At 45.5% G+C, this 21,243-nt stretch overlaps 1 protein-coding gene and 1 non-coding gene across 2 annotated transcripts in view; both read left to right on the forward strand.

Moving 5' to 3' along the window:
* Positions 1 to 21,243, forward strand: part of LOC125759494 (uncharacterized) — a 64,293-nt gene that overhangs the window by 15,200 nt on the left and 27,850 nt on the right. Inside the window, exons 4-5 of the mRNA XM_049418347.1 lie at positions 11,028 to 11,160; positions 12,386 to 12,481. Of these exons, the coding sequence (XP_049274304.1) occupies positions 11,028 to 11,160; positions 12,386 to 12,481 (229 nt within the window). The remainder of the gene's footprint in view (positions 1 to 11,027; positions 11,161 to 12,385; positions 12,482 to 21,243) is intronic.
* Positions 182 to 255, forward strand: Trnas-aga (transfer RNA serine (anticodon AGA)). Its single transcript has one exon. It is a non-coding gene; the product is annotated as a tRNA-Ser (tRNA).

Here is a 21,243-nt window from a genome sequence, read left to right on the forward strand (position 1 = left end):
CACCAAATGGCAGCTGGCAGTATTGAATAAATAAATAAAATTATAAAACCACAGGTAGTACCAGTTAATCTGGCAAATCGGTTCTGCGGAATCCCGCAAGCTGGAGTAAGGTTGCCATGTCTGTGTCCGTGTGCTTCGAAAGTTGTCGATCAGTTCGCCCTCGCGCTGGCATCTGCTAGCCTCCTGGTTAGCTCAGTTGGTAGAGCGACTGCCCCAGAAAGACGTTGGTCCTGGGTTCGAGCCCCGGACCAGGACGAATTTTTCGTCAACTGTGAGGCGTTGTTTTCCTGAGAAACCTTGTAGGGTTTCCTTGTAGCTTATGCTACATTCAGGTGGATGTCAGATTTTTCCCTTTTCACCAGTCAATCGTGCCCCATAGTCCACCCACAAGCCAGGCTAACAAACCAGCTGCATGTATCGAAAATGTTAAATGCCTTCACTGTAATATGCTTGTACCTTATCAGTATCTTGTTTCTGGTGTCACGCTGTACTGCTAATCTGATGACAGTAACTATACTACTGATGACATCAGCTTGACTGTGTAGCCACTCTCATTTCCATTATTTATGGTCCAAACATCCCTAAAGGCCACAAAGAAGGGTATTGTAACGGGAGGGTGCACATAAAGTACACAAAGAAAACTGTAGGGTAGCAATTATAAAAGACCATAAAAAAGTGAGGTTAAAGTAATAGCAAATAAGGATATAATAGCAGTGCAAAAAATGCTTGTAATGAAATAGGAGGGAGAACAGCACAAAAATTATGATGAAAAATCAATTCAACGCCTAATTAATTATAAGGAAAACATTGACCATTTTGAATAGTAGCCATTCTATGAGTGCACAGCAACAATAATGCAGTGCTTTCGAAGATAGTTTTAAAAAGTGATATGCAACCACAGCAACTACTATGGAAGGGGACAACAGGCAGCTCTGAGGTAACTGTGTGCACTTGCGACTCGAACGCTAGCTCGGCACTTGTTGGCTCTTGGTCCTTGCATGCAGTTTAATCGACCAGCACGAATCACTGATTAAAGTATATCACCGCTGCCTATAATAACGAGCGGCGCGTATTCATGTGCGCAAATGATGGGGACGCTCGCCTCACGCCACACAGTCGAAGTTTTCGAAGCAGCAACCATACCACTCGCTTCGATGCACATATAAAACGCCGCCTAGCTTACCTAAGAACGTCTAGGTATCGCTGTTACAGACGTCTGCAAGTCGTGCGTGAAACCCATCTAGGTAAGCATCATTAGGGCACGAAAGTTTCGGCGCCGCATTTCATACCTGTCTCCAACAGGCATACAAATCCTATATGCGCATCGCTAAGCAAACAAAGTTGCATTCACCGAGATGCACACGCGCAAAAATAGTAACGCCAAACGTATGTGTACAACAGCATGTACTACATACGCAGCTCGAACAAATATGATACCGCGTAACCAGTGGATAACAACCGAAAAGCGCAGCCGGCACTTTTGAACGTTCGCCTCGCATGTTGCAATGAACAGCCGATATAATTTCTTAAAATACTCACATGATTTTTCCTCCGTGGTGGAGTCGCAGAGATGTCTGAGAAGCTCGTGAACCAGCGGGGACTGCGCTGGTGCGGTTGACGAGTTGACGGAGTTGACTACAACCAAGATGGCGCCAGTGCAACTTCCGGAAAACCGGCGCATGCGCAGATCGGTCGGTGGGATCGGTCTATTGAGCTACGGCAGCGGTTATCCTGCCGTCCACTTTATCGGGTATTTATGTGCATGCAAACGTGACAGTGGTACTCAGCACCGCTCGTAACCATGACAGCGAGTGTGGAACACTCTTTCTTTGCCAGCTAGTGTCACGTAGCGCGTTGACGACAGCTTCACAAGGTGAGAAATTAAGAATATAGAGCCGTTGAAGCTGGTTTACAATGGGAACCCGGTAAGAACAGAACATTTCAAGCTATACTCCCAAAGGTAAGCATTGAATACCAGTTCAACGTGGCCATATATCTCACCGCGGCCGAAAGCTTGGCGACCTGCCAGCCTCCATATAAAGGATCAGTATAAGATCGAAAGTCATGACTACCTTCTTCGACTACACAACATGGAACATCAACGCCGGCATCATGCTTTGATCGAGACGCTGATAAGCTGGCGTGCGCTTAGTGAGCAGGTTATGCGACTATAACTCGGCCATTACTAGGCGATGAATAAAGCTTTCTTCTCCGGTAGAGTGGAAAAGAACAAAGCTTCAATGACTCAGGTAAAAAACACGTCCATGCTAGACGAACGTTCGTTTCGGCACGCCATGCGCGAACTCTCCTCTCGAGCCCAAACTCCCTTTTCTTCTTTCTTCCAATAGATATTCAACAATATTCAACACACTCTGGGGCCTGACGTAAAGAGTTCGAGGGGATACAATTATTGAACTGGTCGTACAACTTTGGATCCCCGTGGTAACCAAATTTTACATGCGCGGACCACTCCATCTTTGCCCTTGATACATTCACTGATTATAGCAGTTTTTCAAAACATTCTGGGAACGTTGTCCTCGCGAACAATCACTACCTCACCCTGTTCATTCCCGTGGTTACTATGTACCTTTCTCGAATGCGCACTGCGAAGTAGAAGTAAATATTCGCGCAGCGACCGCTTCCATAAGTGTTGCAGTACACGCTGTCTGTGGACCCACAAATTGAGAAATGTTGTCTCTGCCCTGGGCTCTTCTAAACTTCTAGGCGTACACAGCAACCGACATCCCAACAAAAAATGACATGGCGTTAGAACGTTGGGATCGGTTGGGCTCGAGTAAGTGAAAGTTATAGGCCTGGAATTTACCACTGCTTCCGTTTCTACTAGCAACGTTATCAGTTCCTGTAGATTTAACATGCGTCTACCAACTGATATCCGAAGACAGTCTTTTACGATTCTAATAAGTATCTCGCAAAAGCCAGACCACCAAGGAGCCTCTTCTGCTGAGAACTTCCAAGTCACCTTATTGTTCACACAATAGTTGGCAACTTTTTTCTTAGCAAATGGTGCATATACTGTAACTCTCTTGCAGCCTTCTTAAATGTGGTGGCATTTTTCGGAGTAAACAATTCGCGGTGTTCCTCGTCTAGCGCAAAAGCTCTTAAACGCCATAAGGAAAGAATTTGCAGTAAGATCTAGTACATGCTCTACATGAATTGCTCTCACTACTGCACAAGAAAAAAGCACGATATACACTTCCTTGGCACCATCATAGTCCTTCACGAACATGAGTCCTGCAAAATCCACTCCCGTTATTTCGAAAGGCCTAGAGTGACGCACTCGATCACGCGGAAGAGGGGCCACTGGCACACTTGTCGCCTTCGCTCGAAATCGCGAACACGTCAAACACTTCCCTATAGCACGCTTCACGGCTTGTCTGGCTCACACCACCCAAAACCTCGCGCGAATATCGGCTAGCGTTGTATCAACACCACCATGAAGCACTGTTTTTCAAGCCCGCATAACGATGAGGTGAGTCACAGGATGATCGTTCGGGAGTAGCACCGGTGTCATCTCGGAGCACGTGAGATCAGCGTTGTCGAGGCGTGTTCGTATCCTCAGAATACTCTTGTCGTCGATGAATGGGTGTAGCTCGCCTATCGATGAACTCTTCTCCAAATTGTGTCCCGCTGTGAGTTGAGCTATCTCTCTTCCATATGTATCTACTTGGGCTTGTCTAAACCAAAAGTATTCCGCTTCTTGAACTTCTTGAATAGATAATACTCCACCTTGGCGGTGGCTTGCTAAGCGACAGTTGTTCAGAAAGCGTCTGATCCATGCAGCGACCCTCACCATTTTGATCCAGAAGCTGTATTTCTCTGGGCTAAATAAAGCTTGCCTTGACACAATGATCAGGTTCGGAGCAACCGCCTTCAACTCACAATTGAGCAGTGCATCTAACACCATAGCGGGGGTAGGGTTGTCCATCGTTGGCCAACAATGTGATGATTTGGACAGCCACTCAGGGCCCTTCCACCAAAATCGGTTATTTAAAGCCTCTTTTAGAGGAAGCCCACGAGTCAACAGATCAACCGGGTTTTGAATACAAGGGCACTGATTCCACTGTTCTGGATCAGTTGTTTTTTGTATTTCGTTTACTCTGAAACAAATTGCTTCCATTTGACGGCGGAGCTTCTGATACAGCCGAGTGTGGCTGTTGAATCTGTCCAATAGTACTCCTCAATTGCCCAGTTTCTGGAAGCGAGAGCATCACGTAAGAACTGGAGCACTCCAGCAGGCGACACAGCGGCTACCAGTTCCAAGCGTCGCAAAGATATTCGTTTCATTGGAGCAACTCTGCATTTAGACATTGATAACGGTATATGAGCATTTCCGTCTTCATCTACAAACTTGAGGTATGCCACTACCCCGTAAGCACTTGTGTTGGCATCTGCAAATATGTGAAGCTGATAACCTGTGGACTGGTTTACACACAGCTTCAACTCACACCTCGGAAGTGAAAACTCTTGAAGTCCTTGACGTCCTGCACACCAACTCTTCCATTCTTCCTGTAATGGTGCAGGCATGGCTTCTTCCCACGTAGTTCCGTGCTGCCAGAGACGTTGGAACCGGAATTTTATCCTGAGAAGAAAGGGACATAGTCACCCCAAAGGATCACAAATTCTTGCGGTTGTCTGAAGCACAAGTCCCTTGGTATCTTCCTTCTTTTGAAGAAACATTAACATGGGCTCAATGGTAAGTTGAAGTCGGTCGTCCTTCGTGTCCCACAAGAGACAAAGGACATTTGTCGGGGCCGCTTCCGAAGGTGTCTCTGAACCTTGCATAACGATTTGCTGTAACTTGTCATCATTAGTCGATCATTTCTGGAGCTTCATTCCAGCGCTGTTCTGAATACTATTTTTGGCGTGGTATATTTGTAAAGCTTGGCGTGGTGAGGATACCTCTGTGACAAGGTCATCAATGTAGAAGTTCTCCGATAATTGTTGCGCTGTATCTTGCAGGGCTGGTTCAACGTGCTTGAAATAGTATTGTAAATCGTACTTTGATGATGTAGTAACCTGAACTATGAAGTTCAACCCGACAGCTCGTATGAATAGCAGCTGAAGTCGTCCGGAAACACACCTTAGCCACTCAATGCGCTACCTAGGAGTTTTGTGATGGTATATATATTAGTGAGAACTAACATACAGCAATGCCAAGGAAAGTATAGGGGATATTATTTGTCGTAATAAGGATATAAATGTCAAGAAAGTATAGTGCATGAAAAGAAAACTTGCCGCCGGCAGGGACCGAACCTGCGACCTTCGGATAACGCTCCGATGCTCTACCACTGAGCTACGGCGACAACCATGGCGGCGAGTGTACCACACTCGCCGCCATGGCTTCAACTGGCGCTGACTAACACTCCTAGGTTGAAATGCCCATATATACCCGATGTAGGTTTTCCGCATATATATATATATATATAATGAGACCCGTGTATGTTGCTTATTTGAATTACGGTTCCAACATATGTTTTGTTATCGGGCACCGCCTCGTTTTTATGCAGTTTTTTTGCACACCGCTGCAAGTAACACGTGGAGGAGCACAAGCAGTGGTTAATCAGCAATCTTCGCGCATGCATGTAAAACATGCCAGAGAATAGAAACAAGGAAATTTAGAAAATTATGTGAGCGTTACAAGAGCCAGATAGGTGCGGGCGTGTTTATATTGGCCAAACCGGACGATGTGTAAATATTAGATTGAGATAGCATTTGTCATCGTTAACGGCTGCAGGCAGCTTGCACCTGCCTGCGCTGCACTGCCGAGAATGTGGTTGCGGACCAATGGCGGCGGAAACAGTTTGTATGTTCCGCCATAAGCATCAGAAAACGAGGGAGGTAATCGAGATCTTGTTCATCGACAGAGAAGGTGAAATCTGTATTAGGCATCCGTCGGTTGCCCTTAGCGAAAAGGAGGTGCAATTTCTTAATTGCAACTTGTCTTGACTCGCGCCGGATTGGGTTGCGCCACACGTTTGTTTGTGAGTTGGTCTTGTTTTGTATGTATGTGTTTTGACGCACTTAGGTGTTCCGCATGCCCTGAGTAATTTGGTTATCACCCAGATGACTGCTGTACACGCGCAGTTGCTATGTCGATAGCCGGTTGGCTTCTGTATGAATTTATTCGTGCCCTACCTTCTAATAAAACTTAGTCGAGAGTCAGCGCTCGTGTCATCACATTCCTGGTGTGCGTCCTTAACCAACTAGCAAGGACTGACTTCTGGTCTTGTTGGTACGACATATCTGAAGAGTTTAGCGCAGAAGGGGAGCAAGCCGTTGTTACCTTTCCACTCCTCCCACTCAAAACTGGTAAAAAGGTTCATTATCCGGCACTGCCTCGATAACGCCCTAAAAAAATCCTGTTCTCATCATTTGGAGACAAGCCTTCCCTGCCAGAGAACTCGCCTGGCGCAAGCAGGTTATCCCTATCACCTTGTTGTATTGGTTGCAGAATGCTTGCTCAAAAAACCACCTTCCAATCGTCAGGCCGGAATAGCAGCTAATTTTGATGGCCGAAAAAAGTTTGCCGCTATACCGTATGTACACAGGATATCCCAAAACATAAAAAGGTGGGTGCTCGAGCAAACGTTGGCGTCGTGTTCACGGCCTCAAATAAGTTGGCTAAACTTTGCAAAAGGAGCAACCCAGTTGCTCAAGGAAGGCTTGGCTGCAGTAAGAACCACAGGGCACATTACGTGCCCTGCAAGGAAGGTGTTGTTTACGGAAAAGGACAGCTGGCAATACTGTGTGTCGTCGTATTTGCAAAGACACCTTAAGTCTTTGGTAATTGTGGATCCCTTTCTTGTTCGCAATTCAAATGCTCTCGTTTCTTTGCTTGTCTCGTCTAACCCTGGTCAATGCAATATGTTTAGTGTAGACGTGGAAGACATATTATAATTTACCGCATGATGCCCTAATGCAAAGTGTAGAAATGTGTATCACTGAAGATAATAATGAAATAGCCTTTGCTAGTGGGTGTGGTGTTTCGGTAGGCACTTTTCTGGAAATTCTGTCCTTCTACTTAACGTCAACGAGTGTAGAATGGAAAGGGAAGTTTTTCATACAAAGATCGGGGGTATGCATAGGATCAAAGGTCGCGCCAATTCTGAGCAATATTTTTCTAGGAAGGGTGGACATGAATGTAAAACGTAAACTGGGTGACAATGTAATCAAGGTGTTGCGTTATGTGGATGATTTTTTAATTTTTGTTGAAGAGTCCAGCTTCCCAGAGACGGTAAAAAAGGTGCTTGATCTTTTTCATGAGTGTGGGCGTGGTCTGAATTTCACCTATGAAGTGCCGCAGAATAAACAGTTGCAATTTCTAGATGTCAGCCTTAGACTAGGCGAAAAACATGTGTGCTGGAAATACAGCCCAAGATCCGACAAACCCATACTAAGTTTTAATTCTGCACACTCGAAAGTTGTAAAAAATGGTATAGCTTTTTCCTGCTTGTTCGCGGCATTGTTTAAAACATGTAGTCATTTAATCTCGGACAGTTTTTTAACACAGATTGAGCGTCTCAGAGCGTCGGGATTTTCAGATAATGTTCTCAGTATGAGTGTGCAGAAGCTCATAAAAAGAATGAAAGTAACTCGCACCACAGAAATAAATTCGGCGCCAACGAACAAAGCTAAATGTGTCGTAATACCTTATGCACACAGACTGTCACATGGTCTAAAAAACGTTGCAGGACGTTTCAACGTTAACGTTCTCCTATCAGCCCCGAACAAAATGAACATTTGTGGAATCGTAGATCGGAAATTGCTTGAAAAAAGAACAGGTTCTAATAAAAAAACGTGCAAGGTGAAACACATATCTCCGGTAGTCCCATGCAGAGTGGGCGTTGTTTACCAAATCCCATTCTCATGTGGTCACGTATATATAGGCCAAACGGGCCGTTGCCTGAATATTAGACTAATGGAACATCAGCGCTCACTGGTGGGCAATCCGTATTCTCATTTGGCTAAGCATTCCTCAGAACACGCATGCACACCGATGTTTCAACACACCGTATGTATCTTCGCGCATGCGGACCAGGCCTCCAGGGAGATTATGGAGGCGTTTTATATCTTCAAAAAAGGCCCTAGTTGTGTAAGTGTGCCATCTATCGCCTTGCATGACAGAGAGATTGCTTTCTTGAACTGTTTTGCTTCGTGATACAATATGTTTAGTTACACCTTTGAATATGTACTGTATCGCTGATATGGCATCATCGACGTGTGCCCACGTGGGATAGGTTCTGCTATAAAATGTGTGATTTCGTTGCTAATAAAGTTAGTTGTGAGACAGCGCTGGTGTTCGTGTTCCTTCTTCTCTGTGTATTCGTCGTTTGCGCTGAAAACCACTCATCATGTTTAACGCAATCCAACTCGCCCAAATGTCGGTTCTTCTTGTTTACCAGATCCCCTTATAGTGTGGTAATCATTATGTAGGACAAACGGGGCGTTGTCTTAATGACAGGCTCAGGGAGCACTGCAACAATGTCAGGAAAGGCGGCGATGGCTGGTTAGCCACACACAGCAGCGCGTGCGGTTGCGTTCCGCTTTTTGGTGAGTGTGTCATTGTCCGTAGGCACCTTGACGAAACTCCTCGTTTAATCATCGAATCGGCCACTATTCATAGGCTTGGCAAAGATTGTGTTAGCACCCCGTCACTATCGCTGACTAACAAAGAACTGGTGTTCCTCGACAGTACTGTACCTGCGCATGCGTGATGTTTGGTTCTTAAGGGTATATATATATATATATATATATATATATATATATATATATATATATATATATATATGTATATGTGATGCGGATTCAATTAAATCATTTGTTGAAAGTTAGCGCCTGTGTACTTGTTCTCTCGTGTCCCGTCTTCATAATTCTGCGCTAAACTCTTCAGATATGTTAACCAACTAGCCCATATTTCGCTCCTTGTTCATTTCAACACGCTACGAAGGTTTATTATTTTGCACAATTGCTTCGCTTTCACCTTTTTCAGAGAAATCAACGCATGCTCAAAAAATACTGCGTCCACCGCTTCCTTAGCTATTCGCATAAATGAATCATGGGAACACATGGCAAACCTTTCTTTCTTTTATCGGCAGGTATGACACAAAAGGAAATCTCTTTCACATACTTCAAAGGCAATTGGTAACGCATTTGCTTACAGCTTTGAACCGCGTGGCCGCGTCTTCGAGCGGTTGATAAGACCATGGGTCAAGCAAGACCCAATGCAAACTCCCTGCTTTTGCAGATACGGGTTAGCAATTTTTTGGACAAAGGTAGAATCCAGGTAAACAGTTAGTAGCTCTAACAAGCCTTCCACAGTGGTTCTCGCTGTAGCGTACACCGTACAGCTCCGAATGCACCGATAAACGTCCCGACGCAAGCAAGCAAATCTGACTGCGGCAAGGAATAACAAAGGTATTTTACATCCACACAAAACGTCTTCAGGCCCCTATCCGCCTTATTGCGTATAAAATAAACCACATCTTGCGAGCCTTTCTCAAGGAAAAGAGCCGTCGAGCGGCATTCCGTCAAATGCGCTCTCAAAAAAGGAGTTGCAATACCTGGGCATGAGCTGAAAAGTGAAAGGAATAACTTTTATCGTTTCTTCCCTGGTAGGTTTTCCATGCATGATTAGCGGCTCAAAAATTGCCGACGAACCACTGTTTGTGCTCCTCCACGTGTTAGTTGCAGCGGTGTGCAAACAAGAAGGACGTGGGACCCGTTAATAAGATATTTTATTAAACGGCTCAGCGCAAAAATTTTACACGGTACACATACAAACGACGAGGACAAGCGCAGATAAGATATTTGTTGGAATTGTAGCGCAGTGTGCGTCTCTTTGTAGTCTTTTTGCTTCCTGTTTCCTTACGCTAGCATTGTTACCCAAATATGTCACACCAACAAGCCGGCCTTGCAACTGTTGCTTACATGTGATGACCTTGATCTTTCTTCTCCCCTTCAATAATCCTTCCGCCAAAAAAAGATGGCTGGCTACGCCACTGTTGTCATATGTTTTCTCTTCCTATGGTAAATCAGCGACATTTCGCGCAACTTTCACAAAAAATTGAGGGACGCTTAAGCGTCGCCTTTAAGAGCTGAACGCGATAGCGATATCCGGCCTCATCCTCATCGTGCTCTGTGTCGCTTGTCATTGTGTTCATTCACTCGGTCTCACACACACGCACACAGACACACACACTCGACATACCTATAGTAAAGGTGAAGGTTTCCGACCTCTTCAACAGCACTTTTATGACAACAGTGTACCCACTACGTGTTTGTAAGAGAATGCGCGCACTAATGTGTATGCCCTTTTTAATGGGTGGCATGCTTTAAAAAAGCAGGAATTACGTCCGTGATACTTTTTTGAAGTTGCGATGCACCCACTATGTGTTCGTAAGGGAATAAGCCCAGCAATGTTTGTGCCTTCTGTAATGGGTGGCGGGATTTAAACAACTAACGCGTTATGCAGTTCACATGGTGTGACACCCGATGGCAATATACTCTTGTACCCCGTTTTACCGCGATATTGCATCTCGTAATGTGGCACCTGTACACAGGGTGCGTGGGTTTGTGAAGGATTAAAGTTAATTTCAGTGCAGGTCCGAGCAATGGAGTGGCTCTGTGGTAGAACACCTACTTGCCACGCAGAAGGCCTGGGTTCGGTTCTCACTCGAACCTAAGTTTTTTTACAATTTATTTTATACCAGATGATGATTTTTCGCTCACAATCAACGACGCCGACGCCGATACCGGAATTTCTGCAATACGAGCTCTTTAACGCTGCCGCATTAATAATATCCGCCAGAATGCACAACAAATCAATTTATCAATTGTCTCCCAAAACTCGTATGATTAATTAGAAATCAGAGCAATATAGTTCAAAATAATTAGTTTGGTGACATGTATGTTATCACGAAAGGTCATGAGAGAATGGACCATGTACAATGCTCATATGCTATTGAGTGACATACCTACTAAATGACCGAACTCTCCCTGCTTCATAGAAAGGAGTAATCAATGGCAACATTAGTATTTCATATGACGATGTTCACGAACAAAAAGATGGTGGACCTGTACCTCACTTTTTGGATATCATTCACCCGACTAGCTCTGTCACTTCTGCGAACGATACATCCGGTAGGTTTTTTTCTTGTTATTTACTTAAATTAGAATGTATCGCAAGAAAAAGTTGTATGGCGGTTATCTAGCGCAGAACGCTCACTGTAGATATATTCACAATGGCAATACCGGGGAGAAAGGGAAATTTATTCACATATATAAGTTTCGCTTGCAGGACAGATACTTAAAATAAATCTAGAACGAGCAATACACACGCAAACGTCTATTCCAAGAATTTGAGGCACTGAATTTCAAGGCCGCTCTCGAAAAAATGTAACAAAGTCAGAATAACAGAGGGCTGAGCTAGTTGGTAATTATTCATTCTAAAAAAACAGGGCGTGCAAACACGGACACAAGAAAAAAGTCAGGGCACCACAAAGGGCGTTTGTGGTGTCCTGACTTCTTTCTTGTGTTCGTGTTTGCAGGCGCTGCCGTTTTAGAGTGCAACAAAACCACGCGGAAATCTTCCTGCTGAAATGCTAAACCAAAAATATCGCGAATATCCTCGCCATATTGGCTGGCTCCGAAGCGACTTGGTGATTATTCGTTTCTTTTTCCATCACTGCAGTGCACCATGCAAGGCACCACAATGAAATGCGACGCTTCAGCCACTACGAAACGGTGATAGTTGACGGATTTTCTGGATTCTAAAAATAAAAATTCTTGTAACGGAAAAGGACGATAGCCTTTCTGCATTCATGTGAGGCATGGGCCACAATGTGCAGTGCATATATCTGACATCAATGTGGACCATGTGAAACTTCTGTGCAAGTCCATTTTCGTATTGCGCACGCATATACGTCTTCCACTCATCGCACCGTCATTCTTCCGCTTCTCGCTTCAGGAATTAAGGATTCCCTTGTCTTCGGTATCGTACTAGGGCAGACGCAGAAGCACGAGCAGTGACACGCGCTTCTTCCGAAGGAGAATAGTGTGAGGAAAGGGAAAGACGCTATTTCTGCAGCCCTAGATAAGAGCAAAGCTCGCCGTCTGCAGTGCGCATGTAGTAGATTGGCATGCCTAGGGCATGTAATGGCTCAACAGAACTTTGGAAAATTATTGGCCAAGTTTGACTATTGAGAAGCGTAGTTGGGTTCAGGAAAAAAAAAGAATGTTTGGTTCTCTTAAATTTGACATTGCGCAACGGTAAACCTGAAATTTTCAGGCAATAAGAACTTGCGCCACTCACATTTTTAATTAAATACATACGAGTTGTAATTTATCTGCTTGATACTTCTTCCAGATGACTGGTCTTTGTATCACATGAAGAATCTTTATGGGCCCTTACGAGAACGCAGCGATATTCCTACTAACGAACAAAACGAAAAAGTACAAAAAGGTACGTGTTTAGTATTACGCATTATCAACGCACCTGTCATGTCATCTGTGGTCAAGTGGTCATGGCGCTCGACTGCTGACGCGAAGGCCGCGGGATCGAATCCTGGCCGCCGCGGTTGCATTTTCGATGGAGGCGAGAATGTTTGAATCCCGTGTACTTACATTTAGGTGCATGTTAAAGAACTCCCAGGTGGTCGGAATTTCCGGAGTCCTCCAATATGGCGTCCCGCATAATCATATCGTGGTTTGGGGACGTTAAACCCCAGACATTTTTTTATTATGTCATGTCATCTCGACGGTATTTCTCAATTTAAGAGAAAACAGGATCACGAATGAAAATATCCTCACCTATACATACACTGCAAAAAGAAAGCACGTTTTTTGTCATTACGGCAGTGCAGCTGATGAATAGGGAGGCCGACGTGTATAATATAGACATAGAGCTAATAACACTTTCTAGATTTATAAAGCACACATTATAAAATCGCTTCAATGTTACTATTGTTGGTAAGTGGAATAGTAATCTGCATTATTTGGAACCATAGGATCCATCGAGACACCGGCTTCTTGTTAGACACGCCCCGCTACGGTGGTGTAGTGGTTATGGAGCTCGACTGCTGACCCGAAGGTCGCGGGATCGAATCCCGGCCGCGACGGCTGAATTTTCGATGGAGGTGAAAATGTTTGAGGCCCCTGTACTTAGATATAGGTTCACGTTAAAGAACCACAGGTGGTCGAAATTTCCGGCGGCCTCCACTACGGCGTCCCTCATAATCATATCGTGGTTTTGGGACGTTAAACCCCAGAGATTATTATTATCTTGTTAGACACAACGATATGAAGTCAACGTATTCCCACGCGCGCTCCTTTTTATGTTTCTGCGAAATCAGCACGTTACACATATAAGCACTGCCTTTCGGAAACCACGCCCGAATGCCTGGGAACATTCCAATTTGTTTTGAAATGGTCTGGTGGGTTTGAGCACGCAAACGCGAACAGTTGAGTTTATTCTGGAACTAGCGCGGCCACCAGCGTAAGACTCGAATGTTCCATGCCTCATATAAAAGTACCGACGCACCTAACCGCTGATCAGATTACTCGATGACCGATGGCTATTCACGCCGCTATCAATTTACCGTGTGAATCCCTTGCACGCTGTTATTTCATTTTCCGGACAGAAGTTCGCCGAAATAAAAAGATTACTCCTGAACACGCCGACTGCAGCATTCGTCAACGTCACGACCACGTGACATCTGGTGTAGGTGCTGCTACGTTCAGGTTCCGGACGCCCCCGTGAAGCCATGAACCCAGCCAAAACATCCGAGACAGCGAAACTATGGGCGATCATCGAGACAGCCGCACACTAAGAGGACTACACCCACATTACGAACTCCTACCGGACAAGCCAAAAGCCTCGGCGACGAAGACAACAGGCACGTTGACGGCCGCAGTGTCCCCTGCAGTTATCATGATGCCGCCGCGCAGCGAGCCGCCGACCTTCCGTGGTTCACCTTGTGAACACCCCGAAACCTGGCTTTAGTACTTCGAAAGGGTCTCAAAATTTAAAAACTGGAGCTCCGAACAACAGTTCCGCCACGTGTACTTTTACGTGAAAGAACCAGCAAGGATCTGGCTCGAGAATCGGGAGTCCAGACTTAGAATTTGAGGCAACTTTCGCAACGCTTTCTTGCAGACGTTCGCGAGTGTCTTTCGAAAAGAAAAGGCTGCGGCCTTGCTGTTAACACGGGTGCAACACCCGAATGAAAACGTAACCATCTTCGCGGAGGAAATGACCCGAGTGCTCCGCCACGAAGACCCTGCCATGCCCGAAGGGAAGTTCGCCTTCTCATACGAGGAGTCAAGCAGGAGCTCTTCGCAGGACTTATGCGGAAGCCCCACAGAAATTCAACCGCTGCTCAGCGCCAGCCTACGCAGACATTCAACCACTCTGTTCAGACGACCTGCGCCAGACAATAAGAGCCGTAGTGTGCGAAGAGCAGCGTCGAGTGTTCCCGTCACCGCAGCCTCATGTTGCCTGGATCACAAAGCTTGTTCAAGAAGAAATCCAGCAGTCGCTGGGCACCCCTGAACCGCCACATCTCCAGCCGCAAGCTACGAGCTGTGATTCTGCTGCCCGCCGTAACGCCTCCCCCCCCCCCCTCTGCGCCCACGTCTAGACGCCACGTGCCACAGTTCCGCCGTCAAACGCCGCCACCGACAATGGCCTGTCGGCCAGCGCTACGCTCTGAGGACGACCAACATTTGGCATACCCCTGACCACCGGCCCGCTTTGCAACAATTGCGGGGAAGCCGGCCGCACCTACCACCGCTAACAGTACCGACAGAAGGGGCTACACGGTTTCCCCGTCAACGCGCCCTGTCCACAACGGGATTAACGACTACACGATATCGCCGACTATCTAGCAGGAGCGCACTGGACATTCCGACAACATTCTCCATCACCGTCGCCAGGCCACTACATCTCGCCGCAGTGCCGGCAGCACACCGGCCCTACTCCGGGCCGATCCGCGAGCCCTTCTCCGGAAAACTAAATGCAGTAACCGATGGAGGTGCGGCTGCTGTACGACGAAATGCCGAAGATCCTCCGTCGCCGACGACGACGATACCGGAATCATGACATCAGCTCGCCCCTGGAAGACAGAGCCTTCATGAGAGCACTTCACCCGAACAAGACCACACGGCACAATGCAGTAGCATCGGAGCAAGTCGACGCAGCCGTGATCCGACGCCAGGACCTACCCATAACGCAAGACAACGAACCACCCACCTCGACGTGCTTATCGACGGTCACAACGTCGTCGCTCTGGTCGACAGCGGAGAAGATTACTCTGTCATCAGTGGACCGTGCACAACAAACTTGAAGAAACTCAAGACCACTGGGGAAGGCCCCGAAATCTGGACAGCTGGAAGTCACCTAGTAACGCTGGTGGGAATATGCAAAGCGAGAGTCACCATTAACAACGGGATATATTCCGTCACATTATTTGTCCGACAGCGTTGCTCGACAGATGTGATCCTCGGTATGAACTTCTTAAGCCTACATGGTACAGTCATCCACCTGAGATCCGACTCGATAACCTTACACACAGAAAGAGCACTACCGCCCCACATGCTGCCAAAAAAGCGTGTCTTCAATGTGCTGGAAGACGGTCACCATTCCCCCTCGCTCTAGCGTCATCGTTTCCGTCATTCCTCAGAAATCAGGAGACATGGGAGGCGTCGTTGACGGCGACCATCACCTTTTCATCAACTACGAGATTTGCGTCGCGAGAGGTGCAGCTGAGCCGCGTGGAGGGAAAGCAACAATGATGCTGACGAATTTAATGAACAAGTGCAAGCACGTGAACAAAGCCAGGACGGTCACCTACACCGAAGAAATTATGACAGCCACCAATGCTTTCGCCTCTCAGCGATTCTCTATAACCTATCCGACGAAGAAAGCTCCTCAACCACCTTTCGACGTCAGTCCGAGAGTTCCGAATCATAAGCAAGAGTAGCTCAAGAGCCTGCTCAGGCAATAGAAGGACTGCTCTTCGTCATCGTCAAGAGCTCTGCAGACCCCAGTTGCAAAACGTTGCATCAAAACAGAGGAAAGTGCCAGACCGCTTCATCAGAGCCCATATTAATTTATTTTATTTTATTTACAAGTACTGCTGTCTCGATACACGAGACATAGCAGGATTGGGTACATGAGTTAGTAACTCAAACTACAAGCATACAAATCACTGAATCATACAAAGCAGAAGAGGGGACACGAGTTACAGTGCATGATCAAAGCATCACGAAATGTGGTTCGGCAATTCTTCCACGAACTGTTCGTTTGGCCTTTCCCGCAAGGAGCCATCTAAGCTGTTCCAAATATTGACAACGCTTAAAAAAAAAGAGTACTTAAAGGAATTTACAAATGGCTGAAAAGGAATAATATTAAGTGGGTGGGATCGGCGCGTGGCACGCCTAGTGGAATGACTGAAAGATATCGGCGCTTGGATGCGACTGTTGCCCTGTAGAATCTGATGAAGCAGTGCGATACGCTCAAGCGTGCGTCGATGAGCCACAGGTTCTAACGACAAAGCGCATACGTGAGCAGAAGGACAAAAATCGCGGTCATATCTGCGAAAAAACATGGCTGATCTCGCTGTTATAGGAATCGGTATAGGATGAAAGTACAACGTGTTTTCACAGGCGTAGTTGAGCATTTGTTGTGCAGTGTTTTGGCCCGAAGGCGAAATAATGAATGCTATAGAAACAAGTTGTAATGCCACGCGAAGAATGGCAAGCAGCTCGAAACTTGCAACGCGCTGCTCAAACAGAAAGGACGCACGGAACGAATATACACAGGATGGGTGCGAACTAACAACTGTCACAGCTCGACAGTTAAAGCGCACTGGTCAAATACAGAGGACGCACGAAACGAACGCACAAGTATGCACAGGATGAGAGCGAACTCTCACAGTTGTAACTTATTTGTTTCTGAACAGCACGCATCTTTCGCAAAAGCGGCCGCTGCAGTGAGCGAAGTGACCTTCGTGCTCTCCGTAGCTTCAGCGCGAACTTGCGGTGAGAGCGCCAGACGTACAAGATAATCGCGGGCGCACGAGCGACCACGCCCTGTAGAGGCGCACACTCATCTCAACACGTGGGGCGACGACCTTTAAAGCGCGCCCTTCGAGCCCTTCGCGACATCTCGCTAGTGATAACGAAAACACGCGGATGTACCCCCGATCTCTATGTACGGCCACCGACAAATGGTGTATATAAATAGCACACCGTTAGTATGAAGAAGAACGTGCCGTCTGTGGCGGAATCATTTTGCGCTGCGCGCTGGCGATCGATGGGTTGTAATTTCCACTCCCGGTGACGGAACCTTTTTCTTCTAGTTTTTTCTGTGCCATATATTAGTCTTTATATTTTACAACGTCATATCCGCGACGGAAATGCGTCGGTGGAGCCGTGGTGGACCCCGGCACAAAACACTTTCGTGTTAAAGTGTACCTACTACTGTCTTTTGTATGGCCTCAAGCTTATTTATGTCAACTGCAGTGTAGGGCGACCATACCACTGAAGCGTACTCTAGTAACGGCCTGATGAGGGATTTGTAAGCAGTTATTTTCCGTCCCTGGTAGAGTGCTTGAGGGTTCGTTTCAGGTATGCCACTTTCCTAAGTGCCCTAGCACAAATGGTTTCAATGTGAAGATGCCACTTTAGATTTTCGGTGAAGGTAATTCTAAGATATTTGAAGGTATCCATAGAGTTAAGGTAGTGGCCACTGTAACTGTAGCGGAAAAGTAGCGGCTGCTTTTTTGTTAGTAATAGTCATTTGTACAGTCTTTTGGTAATTAATACTCATTTGCCACGCGGTGCTCCATGTACAAAAAGATGAAAATACATCGTGGAGACCCTCTTGATCACAAATGTTTGTTACACAGGTATAAAGCACGCAGTCGTCGGCGTACAACTGCAGTTTCACCGGTGTGTCCCTAATGACATGTGCCACATCATTAATGCAAATATTGAATAGCAGGGCCCAAGAACCGAGCCCTGCGGTACACGGGAAGTAACCGCGGCCGACGGTGACCGTGCGTGATTGAAAGTGACAAATTGTGTCCTTAAACGTAACCAGTCAGCTATCCAACCAACCTAGTATTTTCTCGTCACTAATAATTTTGCTTAGCCTAAAAACAAGTTTTCTGTGAAACACCATGTCAAATGCTTTTTTTGTAATCTATATAGGGTGTTTCAAGAAATGTGTCCAACCTTCTCAAAAAATTAGGAAAATGCGATATTTGCGCGGGGCTTCTAGAATTGCTTTTTCTGTAGCGGCAGGAATCTTAAGGTAATTAAGGACATCATTTAGGACAGAAATTAAGAAAATTACATTATTAACTTTTTAATTAGTGGAGTTGGGTGATTGTGTCAAATGGGAGAATTGAAGTTCTTATGCGAGGAACCCATCCGAGCTTTGAGATTTCGAAAGAGCGTCCTCGAGTAATTGTTGTGGCGTAATGAAATTCAACCATATGCAACGGCTTTCAACAGCGAAAGCCATTGAATTCGGTTGAATTTCATTACTTCGTAATTATTACTAGAGGCCGCTTTTTCGAAATCTCAATGTTGGGATGGGTTTCTGGCACGAGGAACTTCAATTCCCCAATTTGACACAGTCACCTAACTCCACAAATAAAAAAGTTAATTAATTTAACTTTCTTAAATACTGTCTCAAGTCATGTCTCTAACCATCTTAACATGCCTAGCGCTACAGAAAAAGTCATTCACTCATTTTGGACGTCTCAGAAGAATATGGCAGTTGTGTTCTTCCATGTTTCTGTTTAGGTTTCGCCATTGAATTTGGTTGAATTTAATTACTTCGTAATTATGACTAGAAGGCACTTTTTGGAAATCTCAAAATTGGGTTGCGTTTCTGGCATGAAGAACTTCAATTCTCCCGTTTGACACAATCGCCCAACTCCAGTAATTAAAAAGTTATCAATGCAATTTACTTAATTACTGTCCGAAATGATGTCCCTAACTACCTTAAGGTTCCTGCCGCTACAGAAAAAGCAATTCTGAAAGCCCCGGGCAAGTATCGCATTTTCCAGATTTTTTGACAAGGTTGGACACATTTCTTGAAACACCCTGTATATGACATCCACTTGACCTCAATAATTCAGGGCCGGAACGATGTCGTGGGTGAATTCAACGAGTTGGGTAGTAGTGGAAAGGCCAGGGCGGAAACCATGCCGATTCTGCGTTTCAGAGAGGTACCGAAGAATATGCTTATAAATTATGCGCTCCAAGAGCTTGCAACAAGTACACGTTAAGGAAATAGGCCTGTAGTTGGAAATTTGTTCTTTATTATCCGATTTAAACACAGGAATTGCGTGGCAATTTTCCAAATTTTCGGCACTGTACATGTGTCTAATGATTTGCGAGAAATCATCACTAAATAACGAGCGTTCCACTCCGTGTAATGCTTCAAGAACATATTTGGTATTCCATCCGGTACGGCACTTTTAGTAGTGCCGATGCTCAAAAGAACGTTATAAATGCCAGTATAACTAATTTCAAGTCCTGGAATCGGAGATAGTCCCGGGTTGTCGTCAATGTCAAGGGTAGTACCACTGTAATCTCCAAATACAAGCTTGAAGTAGCCAATAAATGCTTCCGATATTGTCGAGGAGTCTATACAGGACACCTCATTTATTACAAAAGATGACGGGCAAGAAGTAGCGGGATTGATGGTTTGCCAAAACTTAAACGGATTGTTTTTCATAAAACAGGTTATTGTGGTTTTGAAATAAAACTTTCTAGCTTTAAAAAATCGGCTGGAAGTAGGAGATAAAAGCTTGCGATGAAAAATGCCGTAAAAATGGGGTGGGTGCTCGAGCCCACGTTTCGACAAGTGGACTTGTCTTCTTCAAGGCTGGAACTGATTCCCTTAGCTCTTGTGTCTATTTCCTTAGGTCTCGTTGGTATACACACGAGAGCTAAGGAAATGAGTTCCAGCCTTGAAGAAGACAAGTCCACTTGTCGAAACGTCGGCTCGAGCATCCACCCCCTGTTTATACATTCTTTCATTTCTAGCTTTAGTCATCTTTGCTTTAAGCTCCGATTTATGCGATTAGCTGTTCCCCTTCCGTGTTGTTTACATTCCGTCGTTTCCGCAGGCGCTTAACTCGTTTGAGTTGAAGGATAGGCCTTGTATACCATGGGTGTGTAGCATGACGTTTCATAATTTTCTGAGGAACTGCCCAATGCACTTGCTAGCTATACTATACAAATGGTTAGCCAATATCTCGACACTACAGCGATCATTACAAGACATGAAATCATCAAAACATAGTGCCAGCTAAGCAATAATAGAAATGTCGTCAGCACGCTCGAAATTAAGGGCAGTTTTAAACATAGATCTTAGTGGTACACAAGCAACATTTAAGGGAACTATAGCGCCCTTGTGGTCAGAAAGTCCATCAACAGCATCGCACTGATACCCATTCTTTACCAACTGAGCACTGACAAAAACAACATCTAAGACTGAATCTTCCGTGTTGCATCATCAACCAGCTGTGACAGATCAAAGGCTACAGATATGTCTGTTAGCGAATCAGCAATTGTCATATGAAGACCAGTTGATGTTAACAATTTGCAATCTATAACGGGTGCATTAAAATCAACGGTTAGTATCAGTTTAGAACTGTTCAGCATTTGACCTACAATATAATCACTGATGGCCGATAAAATGTCAGGGGCAGAGTTAGGGAGGTGATACATGGTCCGTTAACAATTGCGACACCATCAAGTTTTAATTTGCATCACATTGATTCAACGTTCGGAAGTTTTTCGAGTAAAGAGAATTCGATACCACTTTTATTAAAGAGTGCCACTCCGCCACCACGGCCACAAGGCCTGTCTTTCCTTAGAACCGCGTAACCAGGAGGCAAGAGTTCATGATCGAGAATGGACTCACTGTGCCAAGTATCAGTTACACAGGTAACCGATGGATCCTGACATTCAGTAAGCCAGTTGGAGTTCTGATTCTTAATAATGGGGCTACGCGCACTTAGATTCAAAAGCGTCAATTATTGCGCTTGAGACCGACAATTATTGCCAGTTCTGGACAACCGACGGCTTTTTCTGACGATACCTTTCTTCATATCATCCCAAAAGTACCGAAAGTTGTCCACCAGCAGATGATCGTAGTGGAGCCTCGTCTTTTCTGCATTTTACAGCGAAAGCTGTTATGAG

This window comes from Rhipicephalus sanguineus, chromosome 8 (assembly GCF_013339695.2).
Source record: "Rhipicephalus sanguineus isolate Rsan-2018 chromosome 8, BIME_Rsan_1.4, whole genome shotgun sequence".
Lineage (NCBI taxonomy): Eukaryota > Metazoa > Arthropoda > Arachnida > Ixodida > Ixodidae > Rhipicephalus > Rhipicephalus sanguineus.